The 23,476-nt window shown below is 32.0% G+C and overlaps 3 protein-coding genes across 3 annotated transcripts; 2 read left to right on the top strand and 1 right to left on the bottom strand.

The window, feature by feature from the left end:
- The first annotated feature begins 7,298 nt into the window (after positions 1 to 7,298).
- LOC108904769 lies at positions 7,299 to 7,729 on the top strand. The gene is made up of 2 exons (XM_018707444.1): positions 7,299 to 7,444; positions 7,530 to 7,729. The coding sequence occupies exons 1-2, from the start codon at positions 7,407 to 7,409 to the stop codon at positions 7,684 to 7,686; spliced, it is 195 nt and encodes a 64-aa protein (XP_018562960.1). The 5' UTR covers positions 7,299 to 7,406; the 3' UTR covers positions 7,687 to 7,729.
- LOC108904768 (mitochondrial import inner membrane translocase subunit Tim10) lies at positions 7,717 to 8,078 on the top strand. The gene has a single exon (XM_018707443.1). The coding sequence runs from the start codon at positions 7,737 to 7,739 to the stop codon at positions 7,989 to 7,991; it is 255 nt and encodes an 84-aa protein (XP_018562959.1). The 5' UTR covers positions 7,717 to 7,736; the 3' UTR covers positions 7,992 to 8,078.
- A 365-nt stretch (positions 8,079 to 8,443) lies between these two features.
- Positions 8,444 to 23,089, bottom strand: LOC108904766 (probable RNA-binding protein 19). The gene is made up of 14 exons (XM_018707441.1): positions 22,953 to 23,089; positions 22,616 to 22,820; positions 22,404 to 22,558; positions 21,944 to 22,252; positions 21,724 to 21,892; positions 20,908 to 21,123; positions 18,655 to 18,849; positions 18,204 to 18,466; positions 16,347 to 16,482; positions 13,567 to 13,859; positions 10,743 to 10,945; positions 10,564 to 10,680; positions 10,402 to 10,510; positions 8,444 to 8,647 (listed from the first exon to the last, which is right to left on the bottom strand). The coding sequence occupies exons 1-14, from the start codon at positions 22,986 to 22,988 to the stop codon at positions 8,480 to 8,482; spliced, it is 2,574 nt and encodes an 857-aa protein (XP_018562957.1). The 5' UTR covers positions 22,989 to 23,089; the 3' UTR covers positions 8,444 to 8,479.
- Positions 23,090 to 23,476: the final 387 nt, after the last annotated feature.

Here is a 23,476-nt window from a genome sequence, read left to right as displayed (position 1 = left end):
TACTTACAAGCAATTTGACATAATAGGTTTGTTTATTAATGTTCCTCACATCAAAGCAATGATTTTATACATAGATCAGGTTATTTCGCCATCATTTTTTTATATTAAGCTGTTTTCGAGATATTAAAAGTTAAAAATCACTCTTTCAATTCTCTTTCCATTTTTTTTCTTCGAATAAACATCACTGAAGTTTATTTTACAGAATCAATCAAATTTCGTGACAATTTATAAATATTTTTACAGAGTGAATTAAAATGTGCATTTGCAATATTAGTGATGTTTGTAAATTGTCACATAAATCTCATTCATTCTGCAAAATAATTTTAGATAACAAATCAATGAGATTTTATAAAATTTGAGTGATTTTCATCATAAATTTATAAAAATCAGTTGAAAGTATTTAAAAAAAAGCACTTAATTTTATAGCTTTACATAAAACAAAAAGTAAAAGCAAAACCTTCCAGCTTTGATGGTTTTTAAATTAACGGTTACGTTAAAGTATAACAACCAAATGTTTTAGAGACGTTTTATCCAAATTTATTAGAATATACAGGGTGTAAGACTGCCATTACTTCAACATGAGATAGAGTAATCATATATGAATAAAAAAGTTGTATATTACAGGGGCGTATAAGATTAACAGTTTTAAAATTACATCGAGTATTAATAGTGAGGAGTTTCATCACAACGTGACAACAGCGCTTAACATAATGCTATACAGCTGATACACCACTACATGTGAAATATTTAGTAAATTTCAAGACAATTGTATTCCAGTTTTTAAATAAATAAAATAAAATGTATCGATTTTTGTAGTAAGAAGACAATGTTCTGCTTAAATTTTAGCTCGAATTTTTATGAATCGCTTAATACAGGAACTTAGCTTTTAATCAAATTATGAATTTGAAAAATATGTAATTAAACAACCCAAAGAATCACGTCGCTCAAATAATCATACATATTAAACATAATTTAGGTACTTACCAAAAAGCAAAATTTAGTAATTTTTAAACGCATATGTACAAAACAAACTACAACATAAGCTCAAAATGTCCACCAACATTTTCAATGCACGCGCGCTACCTTCAAATCCAATTTTCGCGCTCTCGCTTGCATAAAAAAGCAAGGAGAAACACCTCAAGAAAAGGAAATAATGGTACGCAAAAAAACACTCCCACAGGGTCGAATTCCAGATACCAACTGAATTGCGTATTGCTGGTTGCTGGACAGCTTAATACCTCGTGCTAACCGCCGCGCCGTTGTCACATTGCTTGTTATGAATGATATCGAATTTGAAATTTATTTCAACGCTAATTATTTTTTAGAATTCAGCCATAAAGATGTTCAAAAAAGTGATAAACATTGTATTTTATGGTATTCTATGAACGCAGTTATGTCAATATTCCTTAATTAATCCAACTTCTGTAAATCAAATTGGACAATTTGATATTTTTTTTTTTTTTCGTAAATAGTTGAGTTTAGGGCCCATGTCATGTAAGGCTTTTTTTGTTTATTTTAATGTATTCTATTGTCTATTAAAATTAAGGCAGTCAAACTTCTAACACCCTGTATAATCATTTTCGCGTTATTTGAACAATTAATGGGGATTTAAAGAATGAACTAATTTGTCTAACTAAATAAATAATAATACTTACAATAAAATTTAGTTATTTATTTAATTTTCAAGACCGACTCTCTATAACTACTTAGTTTTAGATGACATATCCGCATTTTCGACATGACTGAGTTTTATCTGTCCTTGAAATTAATTGGTTAATTGTTGTTATATCCTGTAAATCACTAAATATATTAAAAGGGAGATTATAATTCACTTATTTAATGAGAGTTGTATTAAAAAAAAATGTTGCCTGGGGAACGCCGAATACAATACAGCATGTCTAACTAGATAAATCTAAAAAAATGTTGGATTGCAATCTATACAATTCCAGAAGGGGGAAAGGAGTTAAGTAAAGCGAGCGTGTCTGTAATATTTCATTGTGAGGTGAAATTAATCCTACAAACGCGATAACCGAGGACTGCTAGGACTCTCTAAGGACTTCCTTACCGCAACTGCTTGACACACTATACATTTGAACAATTCATGTTTTGCACGAACTGTCTTACTTCTGTGATTAAAACTAAAATATGTCCAAAATTAATACATTTATTTGGAAATTTTGTAACTTCAGGAAAATACAATTATTTTATGAATTAGTTAGTACCTTAATTTATAATTTAGTCATCTACATTTGATTTTATTTCGTTTCTAAAGATATTTGATCTAGACCAGCGGCGCTTGACTTTCATACCAGGTAGGGCGGAAAAATGTAGGTATAAAGTATTGAAAAAAAAAGTTAAATATAATTTTACAGTTTTATTTTAAATACTATTGAAATATAGGGGAAATGTGTTGAACATTATTCTTCTGCTTTTGTTCGAAATAAACTTTTCAGTTACTTGTCCATTAAAGTTTGGTATTTCTTGCACTATTGACGTTTCAATAGCATTATTGTTAGTCTGTCTTTACAATCAATTTAAATTTTTACTATCTTTAAAAAAACACATAAGAAACAATACGTAAGTAACAAAATTTTACACCATATCTGAACAAATTACGTTTAATAAGAAAAAAATCGTGTATAGCTACTATTTGGTTACGGTCTGCACTGCATAGTAGGTAAATATGCACTACCCCCTCTGCGTCTTTCACTTCTGCGCGACGGTAACCATGACCACCGCTGTAAACACTTTACAGAGTTTTTTAAACGGATTTTTCTAGTCGAGTTAAATTATATGCACGTTACAAATTTAATATTTCCTTTTTAATGTGTTCCATAAGCTAATCTATTCAATTATCCAGATAACATTGTAAACTAAATTTTAAATTAAATTTTTTTACTATGAATATTTCTAGGGAGTCGCCGCCCAGAGCCCCTCAGCCTCTGATCTAGACTGATAAAACTCAACAAAAATTCAATGAATTTGTATAGGAATCTGACAATCAATGGCAGAGATATTGGAAGGTACTGTCGATAAAAATACAGAATTCGACGCCACTGAGTATTTTGAAAATGGAATTACTTCATATAATTTGTATTATTTCCAAGAAAAAAGGCATTTTTCATTCTATGCGAGCTATTTTTGAGTAATTATGATTTTTTTATTATGAAATTTCCTTACGCAATTAAATAAATCTAAAATAACTAAAAACTATCCATTTTACAAAAAAAATTAATATAATTTTTTTGTTCAAAGATTGTTCTAACAATTTTATTCCTAATTTCCTAGTAGAGAAGATATTATTTAGCCGTCTCTTAATCCGCAGTGTTACAAATTACAATTATTCCACAGGCAAAATGATTCAGGTGATTTTCTCACATCACATTCCCTTGACGTTACAGATATTCGAGCCCCACGTTGGATGCCACACCGTCTTTCACCATTTTTTCTTTCCCTTGCTTCAAAAATGGGGAGAACCCGGAGAACTGGCCTTTTTACCGAGCTCACCATGTATGTATGTATTATCCTCCATCGGAAGCAAGATAGGTTCTAAGAAATATGGTCTGTGATGTTATTTATTTTTGTCTTTTTCCACTCAGTACACTCTCGAGATGGCACGGATTTGGAGGCTTTCAACAAAGCCTAGTTGCATTAAATATGTTTTTGGGCACTTTAAATATAAGTTTCTTTGCACTCTGCCTTGAGGTTTCCTGTGAGTACCTGAAAATTTGGAATCTTCTGAAAACTTGTGCCTATGAATAATTTGAAAACATTTAGGAGCTTATTTGATTCATTGAATTCATCGTAGTCCTGAATTGACTGATCACTGTCAAGAAATTTCATCTAATAGGAATGTACCCGCTCTTATAGAAACAAAGATAATTGTTTAATACAGTTTTATGTTTCATATGGATTATTTACATGAATCCACAAATGACAGAGCGTCCAGAGCGATGTTTCTAAATTTTGATTATGATATATAGGTAGATAGTGAGAAAAAACGGAGTATAATTATTAGGCTAGGAATGGCGAGATTTAAACACTTAATAAAATAAGATTCTTTCATTCATTGATATTTTGTCTTATTCTTTAAGTGATAATTTTATTGTCATATCCAAACCAAAATTTAAAAAGTCGTATGTCGCCGTGAGCAGAATTGAAAAAGCTTTAAAATGAAGTGTACCTCAATATAGGATGCCATTTAAAGTTTAAGGGTATTTTACACCCTTGCCTAAAGGCTAGCTTCCAAGCCACCAAAACTTACGCCATCACATGTCCCCCTTGAGAAGAAGAAAATCGACATCGATGTCTCAGGTTTTTTTTTTTGATTTTTTAATGCCGATATTTTCCAGGGGAAGTTTTAATTGAAACACCCTGTATAAATAAAATTGTCAGCATGTCAACAATGTTATATAACTATACTCAAGACTCAAGGTATGTTTTGGTTCCGACTGAGTCTGGCCTAGGTTCTACGATGGTTCAAATCAGTTGACCATTCCATTTATAATAGCATCTAAGCCGAAACATACTAACAAGACATACCCTACTAACAATACCACTATTCTGAATCTGCATTATTCTAGGCTAGGGAGTAGGAACTGTCCGCTGACAGAACCAAAACAAGCTTTCAGACAATCTCTCGTGTTATTAGTCTGTGGATCGTATCATTTATACTTAGAAAATAAAAACAATAGTTCTTTTATTGTAAACAACATTCATCCGCCGCCGCCATTATTCTATGGCTAGAAATTGGCCTCAATGATTTGGGATCGAGGGGGATTATCCCTCTTTATCCTGCCTCATCTCGTGTAGGCCTGGACAGCNTTTGAGTGACTGATTTTTTTATTATAAAATTTCCTCACTCAAATAAATCTATAAAATAACTAAAAACTATCAATTTTATGCATAGAATTTTTTTGTCCAAAGATTATTACAACGATTTTATTCCTAATTTACTAGTAGAGAAGATATTATTTAGCCTTCTCTAATATAAATAATGTTACAAATTACAAATTATTCCACAGGCGAAACGATTCAGGTGATTTTCTCACATCACATTCCCTTGGCGTACATCAGATATTCGAGCTCCACGTTGGATGCCACACCGCCTTTCACCATTATGTCTTTGCCTTACTTCAAATATAGGTAAAACCGGCATTTTTACCTAGTTCCCCATGTATTGTTATCCTCCATCGAAGCCTAGATAGGTTCTTAGAAATATGGTCTGTGATCTTATTTTTTATTTTTGTCTTTTTCCACTCCTCGGTACACTCGAGATGGCATGGATTTGGAGGCTTTCAACTAAACCTAGTTGCATTAAATATGTTTTTGGGCACTTTGAGTATGATAATAAAACCTTTTTAATACAAGAAAAACATAAAAAATTTAAATAACTAAAAAATTAAGAAATTCAACGAAAATGAAGTAAAAAATAATCTTCCCAGGTTTTTTGAAATTTTGTCAACCACTTTGTTAATAAAATCTTTATGGTTGTCAAAAATAAACTTTCTGTGTATACCTACTCATCATTGCTAGGCCATTGAGATGATTTTGTACCATAGTATTTCTCAGCCAGGTTTTTATTATTCTGCTAAACGATCGCTCCACAGTACATGTTGTGCACGGTAGAGCAATTAAAATTTTCATAGCATTTCCCTTTTCAGGGAAGAAGTTTTCTGTCGCTTTGAGGACATCAACAACAGTTAATTCTGTTGGGTTCATCCTGCCATCATTTTTGCCAAAGTTCTATTTCACTTTTTATGTTTGGCAAATCGTAAAATTGAGCGAACGTATTGCAAACTTCTGAGATTTTCCACTGACATGGTTATTTAAAAAAAAATAAATTAGTGTATTAATTTTCAAAATTAAAGTTTACATAAAATATTCTATTAAAAATTTCCAATTTAATTAAATTTAAATTTCTAAGAGGGACAACTGCCCGTCCTGCCCCCCCTTAGCGACGCCCTTGCTGATGACTGTACAAGAAATGTGATCTAATAGGATAGAGCCTATTATAGAAAAAAAGATAATAATTATTTAATACAGTTTTATGTTTCAATTTAGGTATGTATTATTTACATGAATTCACAAATCACAGAGCGATGTTTCTAAATTTTGATTATGACACATATATAAGAAAAAATGCAGTACAATAATTATTAGCGCTAGGAATGGCGAGAGTGTATTCCAGTGTAGTTAGAGATATTATTTTTAGCCGGTAGAAAAAATGTATTAGATAACGCCCGAAATGCTTCGAAATGTTCATTCAGAAGTGGAGCAAAGATTTTATTATTGTATGGAAGCGAAAGGAAACCAATTTGAACACTTAATAAAATAACATTCTTTCATTCATTGATATTTTGTCTTATTCTTTAAGTGATGATTTTATTGTTATATCCAAACCAAAATTTAAAAAGTCGTATGTCGTTGTGAGCAGAATTGAAAAAGCTTTAAAATGAGGTGTAACTCAACATAGAGTGCCATTTAAAGTTTAAGGGTATTTTACACCCCTGCCTAAGGGGTAGATTCCAAGACACCAAAACTTACGCCATCAAAGTGTCCCCCTTGAAAAGTAAATCGATGTGTCTCAGGTTCTTTTGGTTTTTTTTAATTCCGATATTTTCCAGGGGAAGTTTTAATTGAAACACCCTGTATAAATAAAATTGTCAGTATGTCAACAATGTTATATAAAATTATACTCAAGGACTCAAAAGGTATGTTTTGGTTACGACAGAGTCAGGCCTAGGTTCTAGGACGGTTCAAATCAGTTGACCAATCCATTCATAACAACATCTAAGCCAAAACATACTAACAAGACATAAGTACTAACAATACCAATATTCTGAATCTGAATTATTCTAGGCTAGGGAGTAGGAACTGTCCGCTGACAGAACCAAAGCAAGCTTTCAGACAATCGCTCTTGTTATTAGTCTGTGGATCGTATCGAAGTTTATACTTAGAAAATAAAAACAATAGTTCTTTTATTTTATTGTAAACAACAGTCATCCAACGTATTTTGCACGTATTATAGTGGTTTTCGCCATCTAGAAGACGTGGTCTAAAATTATTGTTGCCTACCTACGTTTATATCGTATATGTTATGTAACATTAGTATAATTTTAAGACATTAAAATCTAAAATGCTGTTTTAAATACCATTATTTGCATCAGAAACAACGGCGTTTAGAAAATTTCATTCTGATTGGTTAATCAAGTATGTCCCTGTGTAGCAGGCTTTAGTAACAGTCACATATTTAGGGACTAACTTGATACAAAGTTGGTACCGGTATCTAACTGAATTGCAGAATTGATTTCCTAATAATTAAATTTTCTTAAAGCGTGTTTCACAGTTTCGTCTTATTAAAATAATATAATGTCATAGTTACAATTTTATGTTGCATGTAAAGAATGACATTAGGTAGACATACAAAAGTAGGAATTGGTTGGTAAGAAATTTTAATACTTAATACTCTTTATATTTTGTAGTTTCTGCTGTCTCATAACCTTAGATAATTAACAATTCTTTTGTAGGGTTGTCATAACGGCGGCAGGTATTTATTCATTCTACTTATCAAAGAAAAGTATTGATAAAAGGCGTTATGAGAATATGAAAATTAGAGAACGAATGAGACAAGCTAATACTGGAGAATACGAACCAAGTTATCGGAAGTTCTCTTCTTCATCCTAGCTGTAGATATTACATTTCCTGCTTTAGTTCTCATTCTGCACTGACTTAAAATGTCACAAAAGGAAGCACAAAATATGCAACTTATTCAGGAACTGGAGATCGAAATGATGGCTGATATGTACAACCGTTTAACGGCTGCATGCCACAAGAAATGTATTCCACCGGTTTACAATGACGCCGAAATTGCCAAAGGCGAAGCAGTTTGTATTGACAGGTGCGTTGCAAAGTTTTTGGATATTCACGAGAGAATAGGGAAGAAATTGGGACAGTTGTCTATGCAAGACGAGACGTTACTGAAGAAGTAGTGGATCAGTTCGATTAGTATTTTGTAGATTTGTGTTTATATCGTTGTCATTGTGACTTCAAATGTAATAAATTGTTATTAGTTTTTATTTTGTCATTCTAAATTTTGAGTATTTTAACTATTCCCGGTATCTTCATATTTCTGTTTTAAAATTGCAATCTGCTTCAAATCTACATAAAGAGATCGAGTAGTACTCGTAAAAGTCTATGTATCAATTTTCTCCAATGCCTTACCTAGAAATCTGATCTGCCCTTGTTGTTCTTGGGCTAGGCTCTGTGGTGGTGGACCTAATATTAGAACCCCTAAGCTTGCCCTGATGTTCATTGCAGTTTCTATTACTGGTTCTAAGGCAGAACCGCTCCTCGGACAAGGGCAGAACGTCGCAGAGGACCACCATTGTCTAAGGAGTGGTTTCAGCAAGGTTTGGCGATAAATATCGTGAATAAAAGTATGTTTTGATTTAAAATAAATTTAATAAAAACAATTTCCTTATTCTATGTTAAAAACACTTTTTTTGGACTTTACTTCTTCTGCCGGCTTGAAATGATCTGCCGTTCGTTTTCTTATTTCCTGTACACCTTCCTCGCTTGACGCCCATTCCAATACCAAACGTCGACCGTACAAATGTGTACTTTGACTCAACGCTTCGAATGCAGCCTACAACAAAAAATATTTTAAGTCCCCTATATACAGGGTGTCACGCTTAAATATGATACAAGCCAGTAACTTCTTTATTTTTGGCCCATTTCAAAAAATTTTTTTTAGAATGTAGGGTAAAAAAAACCTCTAACTGTAATACTGCTGTTTTTATTAATGCAATACACGGCCAATTAGGACGCGTTTTTTTTAATGTCGAAACTGCTAATTGGTATTTGCGATTTTTTTTCCAAAAAACGTGATGTATTCTCGTTCAGCAACCCTTAAAACGTCTTATCACCAAGTTTCATCAAATTCGATACATCTTCAGGCGAGCACTCCATGATGTGGTTCTTTGTTGTGCTACCCTGTTCTTTCTTTTTTTTTTGGTTTTCATTTTTTTTTTTTTTGGAATGGATAAAAACCAATTAACTGTGATGCTGTTGTTTTTATTAATGCAATACACGGCCAACTAGGACATCATGGAGTGCTCCTTATACAACAGTTCCTAAGGTGACGTCATGTAGTTATAATTTGGCGGGAAATTCAAAATACGGAAATGTTCCCTGAACAGGATTCTACCCTTTCCGGACAGTTTCCATTTTGGGAACTTATCAGTGGCCCCACCTCTAGTTTTTTCTATTACCTTTCCTTCTATTAAAAAAAAAAAAATAAAAATTGTCAAAAACACGATTGTTTTAGGCCGTTACAGTGGCCGTAACATAATAAGTAACATCAAATAATGTAATTGATTTTATTAAAAAAGCTTTCTATGCACGTATTTGGAAACTACAGGGTGTTAGAAGTTTGTTTGCCTTAATTTTAACAGACGATAGAATACAACAAAATAAACAAAAAAAAACTTATTATGACATGGGTCCTAAACTCAAGCATTTCCGAGAAAAAAAATTATCAAAATCTCCAACTTGATGAAGAATATCGACATAACTGCGTGCATAGAATACTATAAAATACAATGTTTATCACTATTTCGAACTTCTTTATGCTTAATTCTAAAAAATAATTAGCATTGTAATAAATTTAAAATTCGATAAAATTCATTATCGAGCAATGTGACAACGGCGCGGCGGTTAACACGAGGCACTATGCAGTCCAGCAACCAGCAATATGCAATTCAGTTGGTATCTGGAATTCGACCGTGTCCGAGTACGCGAAAATTGGATTCGAAGGTGTTGTGCGTGCATCGAAAATAGAGGTGGACATTTTGAGCATATGTTGTAGTTTGTTTTGTACTTGTGCGTTTAAAAATGACTGAATTTTGCTTTTTGGTAAGTACCTAAATTATTTTTAATACGTTTGATTATTTGGACGACGTGAATCTTTGGGTACTTTAATTACATATTTTTCAAATAAATATTTGATTAAAAGTTCAGTTCCGTTTTAAGACATTCATAATTAATAAAATAGTTGTTTATATTTTTGTTATTCCGTAGGACAAGTCTGCAGCGTGCACACATAGTGTGCATCAGCTGTGTAGCATTAGGGTAAGCGCTATTGTCACTTTGTGATGAAACTCCCCAATATTAATACTCGCTGTATTTTGAAAACTGTTAATCTTACGCCCCTGTAATATACAACTTTTTTGTTTTCCCATGATAGCAAATCCTATGCCTGTTATTTGTTTCAGTTTAAATTTAAGTCATTTTAAAAAGTTTAAAGTTTAGGTAATTTGAAAGTAATTTTTTAAAGTAAAGTAATTTTTTAATAATGAATGAATAAATAATGAATTATTGAAAAAAATTTTTTTAACTAACCTTAGCCTCAGAACCTGTAGTGAAATCAATAAAGGCGAAACCACGATGCGAACCCGAACTTGCATCCATTTTCTTCGGCAACCGCAATGCTTTGATTTCTCCAAAAGTACTACAAAAAAAAACACCAATAATGACATGGGCAATTAAAAAAATATTTTTTACCTGAAGAGTTCTTGAATCTCTTTCTTCGTCGCCTGGAAAGGAACGTTTCTAACTAATATTTTTGTACCCGTTTGTTTCACGCTTTTAACAGCTTTTCTGGTGCTTTTAACTTCACTCCTGCATAAAAGAAAAAAAAAACAGTACAATTAATTGATAACGTTATTACTAACAGGCCTTACTTCAAAGTCCTTTCCGAACGTTTCAGTTCTAGAGATTTCCCATCTAAAACGCTCTGCTGCAACGTTTTTAATGCCTTATCGGCACCGACTTTATGCATGTACCGCACGAACCCGTAGCCCATGGAGAGTTTGTTGTTAGGATCGCTGGGATCCTTCTTGGTCGCCACATTTGCGTAATTGATCTTACCACATGGCTCGAAATGCTAAAATAAGTATCTCTTAAGCAGTGGCTACTGACGGGAATTGTAGTGATCGTTAAGCCCCGAATTCTTCGCAGTGATGACGGATAAATCACCAGTTTTACCGTTCATCGGATATTATCACTTGTTTAAATCTGTCAAATGATCAGACTGATTGAATCAAGTAGTAATATCCGATGAACAGTAAAGCTGTAATTTATGCGTCGTTACTGCGAAAAGTTTGGGGTTCAGCGATCATATTTTGACGATGGATCATGGGTACGCGGGAGCTCAAATGGCTCCATCTGTCGTGCTAACTCCCAACTGTGCCATTCAAATGGCTACAGTAGGAAGCAACCTGCTATATATTGCAGGTACTTTTTGCACGACTGCTACCCACAGAGGGCGAAGACAATGTTTTAATTATCAGTGTTACGAGAAACAACTACTCCGAAGGCTCCCGCGTACAATGTATTTTCTTGTCGTGACGATACGACGCAAAATAGCTGGTTCTTTCATCGGCTGTCTCACCTATGACACACTGATGAGGACTAATAAGTCCAAAACTGGTCTATGCCTGGTGGGTTAAACTGACGAACGACCCTAGCTGTTGCACTAGGTGTTGCGTGTATAAAATATAAATAAAAGAAAATTGTTACCTGGACTTTTATAACTGGAAATGGTAAAGAGGCTTATAATAAACGACAAAAAATTAAATGCGTGAGTAGGGGAGGCGGAGGGTTGATTTGGGGGGTTGAAAAGTTGTGAAAAATTATATCATTGAGATTTCTGGCAAAAGTTGACGTCAAACAAAAAAGTATCCAGTATAAAATTTGTAGATCATGCAAAAATCTACAACTTTTGTAGATGTCGCTTTTTAACATAACCTCAAAATTTCCGAGCAAAATGTGAAAGCAAGTTTTTTCTTATTTTTCGTTTTTTATTTCTCATTTCCGCCAAAATAATTTAATTTTGACAAAACTTGGTGAAAGTATATCTTAATAAAGTGTCTTAAATAACCATAAATTTTTTTAAATAAAAAAATCAAGAAGTTTCCGAGATATTCATTTTTTCCGGTCTGAAACACTTATTTTTCAAAGAAAAATTCTACTTAGAAAAATCATTGTACAGAGTTCTGCCGGTGATCATTTTTTCGTTTTGACATATAGCTTTTGGTGAAATAAAAAAATTTGTAATCACAGTTCAAAACATGCTCAAAAATGCAAAAGAAATAAAAAATGACTTGCAACAATAAATTTTTCAGTAATTGTTGATAATTTGTTTAAATTAAAAAAAACTGATTACACCATTCAATTGTACGGAAAAAATATAAAAAAACTTTCTCATTGTTTGACCCAAAACTTTATATTTATACAGTATTATTATAAACATAAGTCGTATGGTAAATAAATAAAATAAATAATTTTTTTTTCCATAGTGTACTTATTTTTTTTTAATTTTGACGAATTCATAGATATACAGTGTGTCCAAGATAAAGATGGGATAGCATTAGGATCTAGGAAACAGTAAGAGATATATAGAGATATCATCAGGTTAATTTTTTTAAATACGTCGCTACTACAAAATCTAGTCATTTTTAATTCTGAATTAGATGATATTACTATTGTAATCGCTTAAAAAGTGTTTAGCTTGTTTTAGCTATCACTGTCATAAAAATAGCAGCGATGTATTTAAAAAAATGAACCTGATGATGGCCCCTTGAAGGCGAAACGTCGGATTGCAAAATTGTTGATGCCATTGGATGGAGCGAAAAAAGTGGCAATGTAAATATGCAATTTATTTTAAAATTTGTTTTCAAATAAAGCCAGAAAAAAATAAAACGATTTTGCAAAATTTCGAGTTTTCGGGTTTCAGGTCAACAGTAGACTTTGCAGTTAATACTTTGTATTGCTGAAATCTCAAATCATCCAGACATAATTTATCATTTGCGCATTTGTAATTCGACTCGGATGTTTATAGCAGTACTGTACAAAATATATATAAAGTTTATTTATTTAATAACAATGACACAGTTTTTTTTTGTATTTTTTTCCGTAGAATTGAATGGTGCAATCAGTTTTTGAATTTTTTTTAATTTAATCAAATTATGAACAATTACTGAAAAATTCAATGTTGCAAGTCATTTTTGATTTTTTTTTTGCATTTTTGAGCATATTTTGAACTGTGATTACACATTTTTTTATTTCACCAAAAAGAATGCAAAACAAAAAAATGATCACCGGCAAAACTCTGTACGATGGTTTTTCTAAGTAGAATTTTTCTTTGAAAAAAAAAAGTGTATTAGACCGGAAAAAATGAATATCTCGGAAATTCTTGATTTTTTAATCTAAATAAATTTGTGGTTATTTAAAACACAGAAAGATATACTTTTACCAAGTTTAGTCAAAATTAAATTATTTTTGCGGAACTGAGAAATAAAAAACAAAAAATAAGAAAAAAAACTGTTTTTCACATTTATTTTTTTAGGTTTATTATAAGCCCTTTTATCATTTCCACTTATAAAAGTCCAGGTAACAATTTTTTTTTTCGAAGTGTAATTTGGTTAGACCAAGTAAAAATAAAATTTGTCTGCAAAATAACAAAATTTAGCACATTTACGTATTTAAAAATAAAAAATAATTTACCTTCCTCAGTCCCTCATCCGTGGTTTTAAAATTTAAATTTTTCACAAATAACGTGGTATCAGGTTCGGGTTCTTCATCTTCATCTTCTTCATTTTCCACACCCTGCTCTACGGTCGATTCCTGTACGTCTTCAATTGGTTTATCGCTTTCTTCTTTGATCTCTTTATGCCTACCCGCCACCAAACTATTTTCTGGCGCCCACTCCAAATACAGCGGCATGTTTTTAAATTTTGAATAGGCTAATTTGGTAAAAGCTTTCCTTGCTTCGGACGGATCAAGAAATTCTACGATGGCTAAAAACAAGAAACAGTACTTGTGCAGTTCAAGATTTGTTGCCAAAATTAAAATTTGAATTTAAACCAAAAAGTACTACGAAAAAATATTCAGATGCATTTTCACATTTTTTAATAATTGTCCCTGAAGATGATTGTTGTAAATGATGAAACTTAGGCCAATGATGTATATGTATTTAAAGGGCTGAGCTTAATGTATATTGATCAGTGGAGGAAATATTGGGAGTCCTAGTTAACTACTAAGAATACCACAAGTTCAACGTCTGCTTATAACTCCCAATGATATTTCTATGTAAAAATTTCTCTTCCATTTTATTTTAAAAATTTTCTATTTATTTCAAAACTTTTTTAACTTACTTTGTCATTACTATAATTAAAATAATTGAAATATACCCCTGAGTTTGGAAACCAATATTAAGAAAACATAAGGCCGTAAAAATTTGAAATTTGGATCATATATAACCTCACTATTTCTCTATTATGTGCTAAAATTTCAGTTAGTTTCGTTATCCCCTTTTTTAGTTATTAATGAATATGTTAAAAAAAAACACGCTTTCTGCCTACAAAATTGATACCCCACTTTAATTTGTCGTAATTTTTTTGTTAATTGATAAAAAAATTCCAAATTTTTACTGACGATAATTCGAACTATTGTCTTTAGTACTGTGAAGGTCATTTGTCTCAAAAGATCTTCTTTTTTTATTTTTAAGCAAAACAGAAAGGAATGCTACCCACGTAAATATTGCGTTCTTTAAAAAAAGAAAAAAAAAAACTGGCACAGGTAGTAAATAACTGTAAACAATATGAAAAAATTTGTTAAAATAATACACTTACAAAGGCTGTATTGTTTTATATATGTACATTTATTAGTTTCCGGTTGTTCCCATGGGGATTCCGATACTGTTTTAAAGAATGTCATATTTATAACTATATTATTTTAACAAATTTTTTCAGCTTGTTGTATACAGTTACCACCTGTGTCAGTTTTTTTCTATTTTTAAAGAACACAATATTTACAGAGATAGCACTCCTTCCGTTTTGCTTAAAAATAAACAAAAGAAGAGCTTTTGAGACAAATGACCTTCACAGTACCAAAGACAATAGTTCGACTTAACGTCAGTAAAAATTTGTAATTTTTTTATCAATTAACAAAAAATTACGACAAGTTAAAATGAGAGGTATCAATTTTGTAGGTAGAAAACCGTGATTTTTTCAACATATTCATTAATAACTAAAAAATGGAATAACGAAACTAACTGAAATTTTAGCACACAATAGAGATAGCCTCGTTTCACACTTAGATCCGGATCCGGCTGGCTCTTTCAGAGGTAATTTAATTTTCAAGCCGGTTTGGCCGATATTAATCTCAATTGCATTTTTATCACGACAAGAGATGGATCGTAGATGCATTGCAATTATGTGGCATGGCTATTGCCGATGTCGTCACAATAAAAACAAAAACAAAAATATGAAAAATATCCAAAAAATATGAAAAGGCTAAAGTTTTGTCTCACTGGACAGGTCTGGTTTCAACCAGTGATATAAAGATTGCAATATCTACTTCTAGCGAACAAACATTCGACAGTTGCGTAGAAATATTTAAAAAAATAATTGACACGTCCTGTTCTTTTCAATGAAACCGGACAACTGAATCCGGCAAGTGTGAAAGCGTCAATACAAAATACGAACTACTACCACTTCGATAGCCGGTTAGCCCGTATACGGCAGCCGGGCTGGCAGTGGTGGCGACCGGCTACAACCTGGTGGCCTTTCGCCAGATAGCTCCTTCCGTCACATGTGAAAGCTGCCATAAGACTCTGCACACTTTACTCTCGGGTAGCCGAGAGTAATACAGGCTATACGGGGTGTTTCAGAAAACATGGGTCAACGCTCGGGGGCACATTCATAACCTAAAAACAAGATTATTTTTTCATATCAACATGGGTCCCATTTCGCTTCGTCCCTTAGCTACAAGGTGTCAAAGTTTTAAAATAAAATATGTTTTTTCCAAAGATCTAGATTTCCACTTGTCCAAATTTCATTTAATTCCCTCAGGTGAAAATCTAAATTTTTTGAAAAAACATATTTTATTTGAAAACTTTGACACTCTGTAGTTAAGGGACGAAGCGAGATCGGACCCATGATGATATGAAAAACTAATATTGTTTTTAGATTAGGAATCTGCCCCCGAACGTTGGCCCATGTTTTCTGAAACACCCTGTATATGGTCCAAATTTCAAATTTCTTCGCACCTACGCTTTCTTAATATCGGTTTCCAACCTCAAGGATCTATTTCATTTATTTCGATAGTGGTTTCAGATTCCTCAGATATTTTAGACAAAATAATTATTTTTCAAATGTCAACACCTTGTATCTAGAAAATTAAATGATTCCAAACAGTCCTTCATAGGTCTTCATACTTTCACTAATTTTAATTTTGGCCAATTACTCTGAAAACACCCCGTACATATATATTTTTTAACTAACCTGTTATTCCACTTGGAGGTAAAATTATCCTTCCTATTTCTCCGTGCTTCTTAAAAATATCCATAATTTCCTTGCCTTCAGTCCTAGATGGTAAATTTTTTACCAGTATTATCGTTTTAGATCTTTTCGCACCGACCTATGTATTAATAAAACATTTTTTATATGTTTGTGTTTACATGCTTTTTTAAATTTATAAATTAAAACCCTTAACAAGAATGTGGTATTGAGTTTCTCGTTGTGACAGTAAAATAGCAAACGCTTATTTCTAACATGTTAACAGTGTTAGTGTAGTTTTCTCAAAAATATAATAATACGTGAAAAATTTAGATTTCTTATAGAAATGGAAGGAAAAAAGATCCTATTTGGCAATATTTTATTGAAAAATTAAGTAAGTTAATGAAAAAAGTAGTAGTAGAGCTACATGTAAAAAATGTAATGTAGAAATGCAAGGGCTTGTGGACCGACTGAAAGTCCTCTGGAAAGAATGTACTTTTTATTTGAATTTACACAGCTTGATTTAAATCGTGATTTCAATTCAAAAAATCCACTGATTTAAATCTTGATTTAAATCACGATTTAAATCAAATTTATTTAAATCGTCGCAACCCTGTATTTTAATGATGAAGCATGGGACCAATAATATTTTTTGGAAGATGATTTCTAGACCCATAAAGGAGCTTTTATGAAGAAAAAAATCTTGGAAGAAATTTGTGAAATTGAAAATTAAATTAGGGGTTCCTGACTCTAGGATCTCGAAAAGGGTTAAACCGAATATTTTTTTTCATAATCAACCGATGAAACAACAAACAGCATTTTTTTGACTAAATTAAATTGAAGCCGAGAGATGTTGAGCAGCGATTTTTCACAAGTGAACAATTGCTTGAAGGACAAAAAAGAAAGGGTTTTTTGCAAAAATGGATAAACCTAAGCATAGAAAATTGTGGAGTTTGCCTAGTAGCACATCAACATCTACAGCAAGGCCAAATATTCATGGTTCAAAGCTCGTTCTCTATATTTGGTGGAACCAGCTTGATGTTATGTACGATAAACTGCTTCAACCGAATGAAACCATCACTGGTAAACGCTACCGAATAAAACTGATACATTTGAGCTGTGCATTGAAGGAAACATGACTGCAATTCGAACAAAGGCACGATAAAGTAATTTTTCAACATGACAATGCTCGATCACATGAAGTCACAAAATACTTACAGTCCATATGATATTTATTGAGATAGAATTCCAAGAAGACTCCTGCATCACTTTTTTGGAATTAATCGCATTCGACACCCCAGGTAGAAAGACATGCCTCGGGTGTGGAATGCGGTTAATTCCAAGAAAGTGATGCAGGGGTCTTCTTAGAATTCTATCTCAACAAATATCGTAGGGACTCTAGAAATGCTCAAATGGGATGTTTTACCCCACCCGCCATATTCACCAGATATTGTTCCTTTGGAAATCTTATGATACGAAAAATTGATTTGATTCGTGAATAACATCAAAAGATGAGTTGTTCTTTCAACGCAAAATCCTTATACTGCTAGAAAGATGGAAAACAGCAGTGGCTAGCGATAGACAATACTTTGAAAAATAAAAATATATGCAATTTTTCACAATAAGGTCTTGAATTTACAAAAAAATTTCTCAAAACTAATTTACAGTATTTTAATTTTGTATTTAAAATAGAAAAAAAAATCAATATTCCCAATTTAAAATGTCCTTATAAACTTCAATTTATGATTTTTAAAATCCAAACCCAAACCAAAAAAGGTGATAAAAATTAAATTATAATTACTTGGAACAAAATTTCTAACAAACGGATTGGTAATATTAAATAAATAAAATTAGTAGACTTACATTATTAAAAGCGTCTAAAATGACACCTTCCTGCTCCAAATATTTCCTAGTTTGAGCAACAATTTGCGTTTCTCCTAGAGCCAGTCTAACAGCGGCACTACCCTTCCCTTCTGGGCCGATCACAGCTTCCTTAGTGGTTCCGTACGTATCCGCAATCACGTCGGCAACAGCGTCATGTCCTAGGAACAACGAATTCCAGTTGTGGGAAGAACCGGCTTCTGCTTTTTGTTTGGCCGACTTCTTCTTCTTAAAATTTGAAGATTCTAAAAAAAAATTAATATCTAAGTTATAAATCCGTATTTCTCTTTGCTAAATAGGATCAACTTCCCAAATATGTCTAAGACTTTACAAAAATCGAATTAGCAAACACATGAAAGCTATGTGTACCCACACCGAGACACACAAGATATTATTGCAAGATTCTATAACATGAAAGTGTATCTAGATTTACCTTCTAAATTATTTTCTTCAGTTGTATCTTTGCTTTTCCCCGGTAAAAGATGAACCATTCTCCCGTGCAAAATAGTTCCATCTAGTTCCGAATAAGCTTTAACTGCATGTTCTGGCATTAAAAATGTTATAGTACCAAATCCTTTCATTTTTCTGGTCGCCGAATCCACAGGTAAATTAACTTCTGTTAATGGTCCTAATGAAAAGTCACATTAAAAGTCACGATCTTATGTTTTGTAAATGGCACATTCAAAAAAAGTATATTCGGACTTCATATTATTAATTCTTCAAAACATATAACATTAACATTATTGACAAAATTAACATAATTTAACCGTCGTCATACCGTGCAGGGTTCAAATGTAACCCACTGTCGGTTTTTTTATTTTACTATACAGGGTGTCGGAAATTAATGGAACAAAATTTGGTCACAGATTCTTATGACAGATTTCGGGGACCCATATTTTTTCTTTTTGTCAAGTGGCCCCCTCTTTCGGAGTTACAGTCCCTTAAATCTATCCCTAAGAATAGACTTTTTTATATTTCAAAACCCTATTGTACAAGAATCACTAAATTTGGTACACATGTGGAATCTGATATTGCTACGCTTTTTGGCAGGGATCCTCATTAAGACACTTTTTCGTGAGCCCCCTTGTCTTTGGAACCAAAAAAATTTAGTTGCAAATTAGAATTTCTTAAAAATTATTAGTTAGCTTGAATTTAGAAACTTTTTCGACTCTTCATATTTTTTTCGTAAAATGCAATGTTTTTGAGGAAAATGGCAAATCGCAATAAGCATTGGTTCACATTTTGACATTTTTCTCAAAAACATTGCGTTTTACGAATAAAAGTATCAGGTGACAAAAAAGTTTCTAAATTTAATGGCTTTCTGGTGGACAAATAATTTTTAAGAAATTCTAATTTTCGACCAAATTTTTTTGGCTCCAAAGACAAGGGGGCCCACGAAAAATTGTCTTAAGGGGGTTCCCCACCTAAAAGCATAGCACCATCTGATTCCACATGTCATAAAACCCATGTGTACCAAATTTAGTGATTCTCATACACCAGGGTTCTGAGATATTAAAAAAATATTATTCTTAGGGGCAGATTTCAGGAGGCTGTAACCTCGAAAGAGGAGGCCACTTGACAAAAATAAAAAAATATGGGTTCCCTAAATTTATCTTAAGAATCTGTGACCAAATTTTGTTGCATTAATTTTGAGACACCCTGTATATGCCTCGCATAATTTTTTTTATTGGTGTCTACGTAATACAATCCACATTTTCCACAGTTCTCAATAAAAAAAATTATAACAGATATGCATATTTGACTCACAATAAAATTTCATCATTCTTATTCTTTAAGTCCTCATTTTCTCGTTTATTGAAAGAGTTTTTTGGTATGAGACCAAGGACCATTTGGTCCTTTGCGATTTTTCCCAAAACCTTGTCCTCTTCGAGATATTCAAGGTAAAAGCTTAAAAAATAAGGTTTTTCGCGAATATCACACGTTCAATGCATTGGACAATGATAAAATTGAAACTTTGACCTTGAATATCTCAAAAAGGGCGAGGTTTTGGGAAAAACTGCAAGAGGCCAATCTTCTAGATAATTAAATTCTCTACAACTTTCACGATGACTTTATGGATGTCCGATGCATAAAATGCAAGATGTTTGCAAAAAACTCTGACCTTTATTTTAGCATCTTGAGTAGCCATGTGTGATCTTCGTGATTTTTTGCGAATTTGGGTTTGGGACATCTCAAAGAATGTCTGTAGAAAAAGTCAACTTAGAGGGAATTTTGCTGAGGTTTCCTTTTTTCGTCTAATTTCAAACATCGACTGTATGTATAAAGAAATTAAAAAGGAACAGATTAAGTTTGTACTGATTTTGTTAGTACTGCCGTGAAAAACAAATTAACTGCAATGTAAATTGCATTAAAAAAAATTAAAATCGAATGAAAGAATAGGTATGAGTCTTATTTTTTGGAAAGCTCAGAATTATTAGAAATTAGCAGTATCCTATTAGGCCAGTAAACTAGCCAAAATGGAATTTTATTAAATCAAATACTTATTTTATCATGTGATAAAATCCCTACTTGTGGTGGCCAACCATCAGTCTGGGTCACTCTGTATACTGCTTGGAATAACGCTAAATTTTTAGAATACGAGGTTCAAAAAAGTTACACTGTTCTAAGTAAATTAAAAAATAAATGTGTTCTGGATACGACAAATAAAAATACATAATTTACTCACCATATTTTGAAAATAAACCTTCAATATCTTCCTCGGTAGTAGTGTAAGCTAAATTCCTAATAAATATTTTTCCAGATTCAGCAATATTCTCCTCGTTCTTTAAAGCTTCTTCTTGGTTTTTCCATTTACTTTTTAAGGGATTATTATTTTTCTCATTTTCCTCTTTACCGCTCTCAGTGTTTGTGATATATTTTATCACAGATATTCTCTTGCCATCTTATTATGCCACAAAATAAAAAAGAGATATTAATATAAAAAAAAACAAAACATACCACAGAAATGAGACAACCCCCAAATCTAAAGCCAACGGCTGTGCAGAAGGGAGCTACATCTGAAAAAATGCGGACAACGCCCATTATCCATCGACATTGTCAGTGCCAACGCCAGGGATCAAACCTAGACCAGAATAGGAAGTCTGACATAATTTTGTACCGACCAATTATTATTCTTCTACATATTAATTACATTCATATTTCTTACATTTTGTGTAAGTAACAGTATTTACAAAGCTAATATTAATTAAATGATTTTTTTTAAGCAGATGCATATATGTAGGTAATTTTTTAAAACGACAATCGCTTGTAAAAAAAATTAAGCTAAACAGCAAAAATTAGATACCACGAGCGTTTTGATGCACAAAATCATAAAAAACCTGCCTCCCAGTTTTATACTGGTGCCACGATTTTAATTAAACCCATCTCTGTTTTCGATTAAGACAGTTAAAAGAAATCTTATGGTTGCAAAGATCAGTTAAACGAAAATTATTCAGACTATGTAAGATATCAAGATAAAATTTGGAAGCATTAAATGACTCACTTATAAAACTTCTATCCTTGATTAGAGCTTTGTTAAACAGTTTTTCTGTTTTAAAACCAACATAAGCGAACCCATGCACATTTCTTGGTATTCTAATACTATAAGGAGTAATTGGTTTAAAAAACTTTTTAATGTCTTTTTTCCTAGTATTGTATGGCAAATCTTTCAACTGAAACAAACATTTGTAGTAACTAATGGGATTCCAGTTATTACTACTTACCTTAACTGTAAATAGATTTATTTTCTCTTTAACTTTTTTTTCCATTTTCTGTCGAGGTTTCCTTTCTGGAACATCTCCAGTTGTTTTCATAAGTTTTTTCATATATTCCAAGTCAGAAATTTGTTCATTAGCAAATTTATTTATTTCTTGCTCATCAGCTTCTTTTTCTGAGTGATCAGATTCATTTCCTTCGCCTGAGTCTATTGCACTATCTTCATTTTCTGAACTGTTCCCTAAATTATGAAGTTTTTCAACTTCTTTTGGAGCATGTACTTGTAAAAATTCCTCAAATGTTGCATCGTCCTTGTACTAAAAATTATAGTTTATTTTACTCCAGATACAACTTGATACATTAATTTATTTTTTATAAACCTTTGGTGAATCACGAATAAAAATATGTTAATTTTTTATTTTTAGTACAAATATTTAACACTATAAGTATTTGTATAAAAAACCTTACCCTCTCTAATAACTGCACAGTTTCATTCTTTTCTTGTTTCTTGTTTGGTATTTCTTTAACCTCTACCTCAGGGATGTTGTCTATTTTATGTGCTTTTTTAAATGCTTTGCTGTCTGGGGCATACTTACTCCAAGCTTTAGGTTTTTTCTCATCACCTTAAAAAATATATATGTAAATAAATATTTACGAAAAATATGAAAATGGCACCTTACCCAACACTGTACAATTCTCCACAGAGATTTTACTTGTTTTAAGAAAAGTGTTATTCAATGACGCAATGGCTTCTTCAGCTTCACTCTCATTTTGATATCCAATGAATCCAAATCTCCTAAATTTTCCTTCAGGAGTGTATTTAAGTTGTACATCTGTGACAGTGCCTTTTTGACCAAATAATTCTCGCAATGCCTCTTCTGTTACCTGAACATTTAAGCAAAAATTTGTTGTCTCACAGGAAAAAATACAATTTTGGAATGTAATAATACTTTTTAAAACTTATGATAAATACATATTATATATCCTGTATATTTATTAAAAATATTAAACACTTACATTTTTTGGTAAATTCTTAACAATTAAACGAGACATAATTTTAATTAAAAATTACTTTATAGTTTATTTTAAATTTATAAAACTACACGTTCTTGACAGATAAACTATAATATTAGGTTAGGTTAGGTTTATGCCACATACTTCTATAGAAGTATACATGGAGACTATTCTCCATGGAAGTATAGATAGAAGTATGTGGTTTATGCAAGTCAAACCATGCGTTCCTCTTCTTCTTCTTTGCTTTTGATGCCTTCGTCCTGTACCCTGTACACATTTAACCCATGGAGACTATGGTCTAGTTTCCCTGCATTATTCTATGACATTGTTTAACTACCATAGAAAATATAGTACTATATTTTCTGTTTAAATACCCTATATATTTAAACAATTACCGTATTGAATATTTTGTATATAGACATCTACTATATTGTAGCAATAGTAGTCACTGTATTATTTGTTTTGTGTTTTGTGAAAAAATTATAAGATCATTGGTTTGTGGTGGTTGTATTTTATCTTATTGTTTT

The sequence above is a fragment of the Anoplophora glabripennis genome, unplaced genomic scaffold, assembly GCF_000390285.2.
Source record: "Anoplophora glabripennis isolate ALB-LARVAE unplaced genomic scaffold, Agla_2.0 scaffold124, whole genome shotgun sequence".
Taxonomy (NCBI): domain Eukaryota; kingdom Metazoa; phylum Arthropoda; class Insecta; order Coleoptera; family Cerambycidae; genus Anoplophora; species Anoplophora glabripennis.
The sequence above is the reverse complement of the archived record's forward strand: the minus strand, read 5'-3'. Positions and strand labels throughout refer to the sequence as shown.

Excerpts from the sequence above, each read along its gene's own strand:
- LOC108904766 (XM_018707441.1), bottom strand. The coding sequence starts at position 22,988 with ATGTCTCGTTTAATTGTTAAGAATTTACCAAAAAAT. Across the intron at positions 22,253-22,403 it reads CTGTGCAGTTATTAGAGAGG|TACAAGGACGATGCAACATT; the intron begins GTAAGGTTTTTT and ends TATAATTTTTAG. Across the intron at positions 21,893-21,943 it reads TAAATCTATTTACAGTTAAG|TTGAAAGATTTGCCATACAA; the intron begins GTAAGTAGTAAT and ends TGTTTGTTTCAG.
- LOC108904769 (XM_018707444.1), top strand. The coding sequence starts at position 7,407 with ATGACATTAGGTAGACATACAAAAGTAGGAATTGGTTG. Across the intron at positions 7,445-7,529 it reads ACAAAAGTAGGAATTGGTTG|GGTTGTCATAACGGCGGCAG; the intron begins GTAAGAAATTTT and ends ATTCTTTTGTAG.
- LOC108904768 (XM_018707443.1), top strand. The coding sequence starts at position 7,737 with ATGTCACAAAAGGAAGCACAAAATATGCAACTTATTCAGGAACTGGAG.